Raw genomic sequence first — 4,468 nt, 5'->3', positions numbered from 1 at the left:
GGCGAGGGAAAGGGGGGCGGCCTGCTCACGGTGGTCTCTCGTTTACCTCGCCCGGACGCCACCGGCAGAGGCCGCGCGCCGGCCGCCAGGGCTGGTCCCGGCAGGGCAGCCGTGGTGGGCCAGGCAGGCCCAGGGTCCTCATGTGAAGACAAGACTTGGAGCTACACACTTCTCCAGTGTGGCCGGAACGCCACTTCCTGCTAAAAACTAGCAACCCGCCCGCCTCCAGCAAACACACCGAAGGCATTATGAGAATTTTCAGTTGTCTCGTGACCGTCCCCGATCATTTCAACAATCTGTGTATGTGGTGAGATCCACAGATCGGGAGGGTTTATTTTTCAGTCTTTGGTTTATGGGCCTCTGTCCTGCAATTTCTTTGTTGAAGAAACTGGAATCTTTTCTCCTACATTTTCCCACAGCCTGGATTTGGCGGATGGCGACATTTCTGTTTCCTGAATTTCCTAGAAATCTGCAGTAGCCCTAGCGCACAGCCAAGCAGCCCGGCCGCCGGGGCCTGTCCCGAGGCCCCTCGCCCACGTGGACCTTCGATGACTGACCGAGGCGCCTGAGTGTCCACTCGGCCTCCGCAGAAAACCTGCTTGGCTTCTGGCGGGAAGCGGACGGGGTTTGCTTTTTGCCCAGTTTCACCTTCACAGGTGGTGCTTGTGGGTCTCCAGCAGGAAGCACAGGGTGACTGATGGCCTTTTTGCAGGTGAGCAGCTGTTCCCATCCCGGGTGCCGGCCCACATCACCAGGTGCTGCCACCAGTGACTGTGCACAGCTCCAGGCAAGATCCTCCTCGCTGCAACCTGGTTACCAGAGCTGAGTTCGTACGGGAGAGACAGGGTGAAACGCTTGCTCTGTCTTTTTCATGCCCTAGTTTTCAAAATAGCAAATTAGTTCCCTATCCTTGTCTCAGAGACCAGCTATCACCACCCTGATTTACATCTCACGCTCCACTGTCCAGTTCATGTCGCTGTCTCCACCACAGCTGTCCAGGCCTCAGGAGCCTCGGACATCGGCACCCATCCTTCTGCTACAGCCGAGACATGCCCGAGCGTGTGCCCGAGTGTGTGAGGCGCGTTGTCACTGGTGCGTCAGCCAGGGTCTACATGCACGCACCACTGTGCTCGCTGACGCACGTGTGGGAAGCACGTGTGCTGGTGCACGTATGTGTGAGGCACCTGGGGCTACTCGGGGGTCAGAACCCCCCAACACTTGACACTGCAGTCACTTGGGAAAACCTCAGCACATCCTGAAAATACCAAACTTAAGACCAAGACTTATCTAAATCCTTGAGCCTCCAAACTTCTAGAATACAGAATATTTTCATTAATTGTGAGGAAGCCAGGATTTACTAGACGAGACACACCAAAAACACTGGCCATAAGAGGAAAAATGAAGTGCTAAGTTGGGTTCCATTGAAATTAAAATTTTCAAACCCTCTGTGGTGACACACCGGGTTGGAGCACAGCCTAGGGAGCTGGCCACAACCCTGCAGCACAAGCTCGATCCCCACCACAGAGTGACCCATATGGCGCAGCAGACCCCTCCTGTGTCCCTTCAGCTCTTTCAGCAGTGGTTTTCAGTGGATCTGCCTGTTCTGCTCCCCACTCTGTCTCTGGTGAAGCCTCTCACCCCCTGCACCTCTGGCCTGTACTCCAGCTCTGTATGCAGAAATAAACTTAAAAAAAAAGAAGTGAATACAATCCCAAACTTCAAGCTATATTACAAAGCCATAATAATCAAAACTGCATGGTATTGGAACAAGAACAGACATACAGACCAGTGGATTCAGATAGATAGAAAACCCAGATATAAACCCACAGGTTTATGGACAGCTAATCTTTGACAAAGGAGCAAAGAAGATACAATGGAACAAAGAAAGTTTGTTCAGCAAATGGTGTTGGGAAAACTGGGAAGCTATATGCAAAAAAATGAAACTAGATCACTACCTCACACCATACACAAAAATCAACTCAAAATGGATTAAAGATCTAGACATAAGAACAGTAACCATAAAATACCTTGAAGCAAAGATGGGCCATACACGACACAACATATACTTCAGTGACATCTTTGAAGATACAGCACCCAATGCAACGATAGTGAGGGCAAAGATAAATAGATGGGACTACATCAACATAAAGAGCAAAAGAGACATTACAAAAAACAAACAGATATCCCACTGATTGGGAAAAAATTTTCTCACACAAAACTAGTGATAAAGGATTGATCACAAAGATATATAAAGAAATAATGAAACTCAACAAAAATAAACAACCCCATCAAAAAACTGGCAGAAGTGCTAAAAAGACACTTCTCCAAAGAGGAAATGCAGATGGCCAACAAGCATATGAAAAAATGTTCAACATCACTCATAATAAGGGAGATGCAAATTAAAACCACAGTGAGATACCACCTCAGCCCAGTGAGAATGGCACATCTTCAAACAACTAGCAACAACAAATGTTGGCGAGGATCTGGAGAAAAAAGAACTCTCCTGCACTGCTGGTGGGAATGCAAACTAGTACAACCACTATGGAAAACTGTTTGGAGGTTCCTCAAACTGCTAAACATGGAGCTTCCCTACGACCCAGCAATCCCACTCCTAGGATCTACCCAAAAGACACAAAAACACTGATTGAAAAAGATACCTGCACCCCCATGTTTATTGCTGCTTTATTTACAATTGGAAAAACATGGAAGCAGCCCAAATGCCCAAAAGTAGATGACTGGAGAAAAAAGATGTGGTACATATACACCATGGAATATTACTCAGCAACCAAAAAACAGAAACACATGTCTTTTGCAGCAACTTGGATGGGAAACAAGGCAGAAAGTAAAGGAAAAACACCGGATGGTTTCTCTTATAGCAGGAATATAACGACCAGGTAAGAAAATAATAATAATAATAATGAATAGCTATATACCAGAGACATTTTGTGGGGGTGGAGTGGGGAATGGGATCAGAAACAGCGGGGGTGTGGGGAGGGGAGTGCACTGGACTATGGTGATGGGTGATTTGGTGATGGGAAGCCTATGGGGATGACAACTGAGATGGAAAAATGCCCAAAATGATGTAAAAATAAACTATTATATTATTAAAAAAAAAAATGAAGATTTTCTGCTCTTTGCAAGATGCCATTAAGGAAATGGAGAGACGAGCCGTAGGCTGGGGGAAGGACTCACTTGCCACATCACCGGCACTGGAGGGCATCTGCAGCGTATAAGAAGAAAGAGCAAGAGAAGACAAACAACGCAGTTTATCAAAATGAACCAACAAGTGGGAGCGTCACTCATCGGCGGGGCTCGGGCGAGGAGCACACGAAGACGCAGGCGCCGCCAGTGGCCGAAGGAATCTGAGCCATGGAAGACCCTCGCGCCCCGGGGTCACCACACGGCTTTGCGCTCGGTCAGGGGCGGAGGGGTGGGGTGGCGTGAGGCTCAGAGCCCAGGGGACAGCGGCGCCAGGGCCGGGCTGGCGCAGGACAGAGGCCTGGGGTGGGGAGAGGCGGGGTCCCGGGTGGCGGGCTGGGGGGCGATGGGGTGACGTCTGCTGTGCGCGTCTGTTAAAGCTGGAAGCTTGAAAGCCTTTCTCGCAGGGTCAAGAAACGCCCTCAGAGGCCTCAAAGCGAGCTGCCCCCCCAGGCACAGGCTCCGCCTGGAGCGACCAGCGGGCGCGGGGGGCCTCTGGGGCTGGACCCTCCCTGGAAGCACCAGCGCTCTCCTGGGCGATGACCCTGACCCACTGGGAGACCGGCCGTCCTGTGCCTGGGCGTCTCTGCTCCCGCGTGAGGCGGTTCTGAGGCGGGCGGGCGGCCACCCCACACCTGCCCTGACGCAGCAGAGCGCCATGACGTTCTGGAAGAGCATGGCTGCTCTGGGCACGTTCCTGGCCGGCTGGACGCTAGCTGAGCACTGCAAAGCGAGGGTGGCTTCCGCCGGAGACCCTGAGGACAGGCGGGAGGCGCAGGGCGTGGGCACAGTGGGAGACTGATGACTGGAAACGGGGCCCTGTGGGCCTGCCGTCCACTCTGGGCCTGCTGCCACTTGGGGGAGGTGCTGGTCACTTCCCAGAGCCAGAGGGGGTCAGGCTTGCAGCCAGGGCCCACGGCTGGGGACTGGCCCAGGACGCCCAGGGGCTGGGGAGGGCGAGGGGACACCCAGGCCCACGGCTCCGAGCCTCGAGGGAGTCGTGACTAATGGTGTCGAGCTGGCGATGACAGGTCCTATTTCTCAAGATTTATTTGTTTATGTGAACCGAAGTGTCCTTTCTGCAGTCATGGGCAGAACTGGGGGGAGACAGGGTGCCTGCGGCCTCCCCCTCGGCACAGACGGCGGCTCCCAGTGCCCACCTGCGTCAGGCGGTGCCCGGTGGCTCTGCCTTGTCCCACGTGGTGGCTCAGCTCGACCCCTCGGCCTGCTGGCACCGCACCGCCCCTGGCCGCTGGGCGCGCTCGCCCTC

General features: G+C 53.2%; 1 protein-coding gene across 1 annotated transcript in view; it reads right to left on the bottom strand.

Annotated features, from left to right (window-relative positions):
- Positions 1–480: 480 nt before the first annotated feature.
- RAD18 (RAD18 E3 ubiquitin protein ligase) overlaps positions 481–4,468 on the bottom strand; it is a 66,705-nt gene continuing 62,717 nt past the window's right edge. The window contains exons 15-16 of the mRNA XM_012732091.1: positions 3,834–3,953; positions 481–809 (exon numbers count right to left, since the gene is read on the bottom strand). Coding sequence (XP_012587545.1) covers positions 481–809; positions 3,834–3,953 — 449 coding nt within the window. The remainder of the gene's footprint in view (positions 810–3,833; positions 3,954–4,468) is intronic.

This window comes from Condylura cristata, unplaced genomic scaffold (assembly GCF_000260355.1).
Source record: "Condylura cristata isolate star-nosed mole 26May11 unplaced genomic scaffold, ConCri1.0 scaffold00033, whole genome shotgun sequence".
Taxonomy (NCBI): domain Eukaryota; kingdom Metazoa; phylum Chordata; class Mammalia; order Eulipotyphla; family Talpidae; genus Condylura; species Condylura cristata.
Note: the sequence above shows the minus strand (reverse complement) of the source record. Positions and strands in the feature narration are given on the sequence as shown.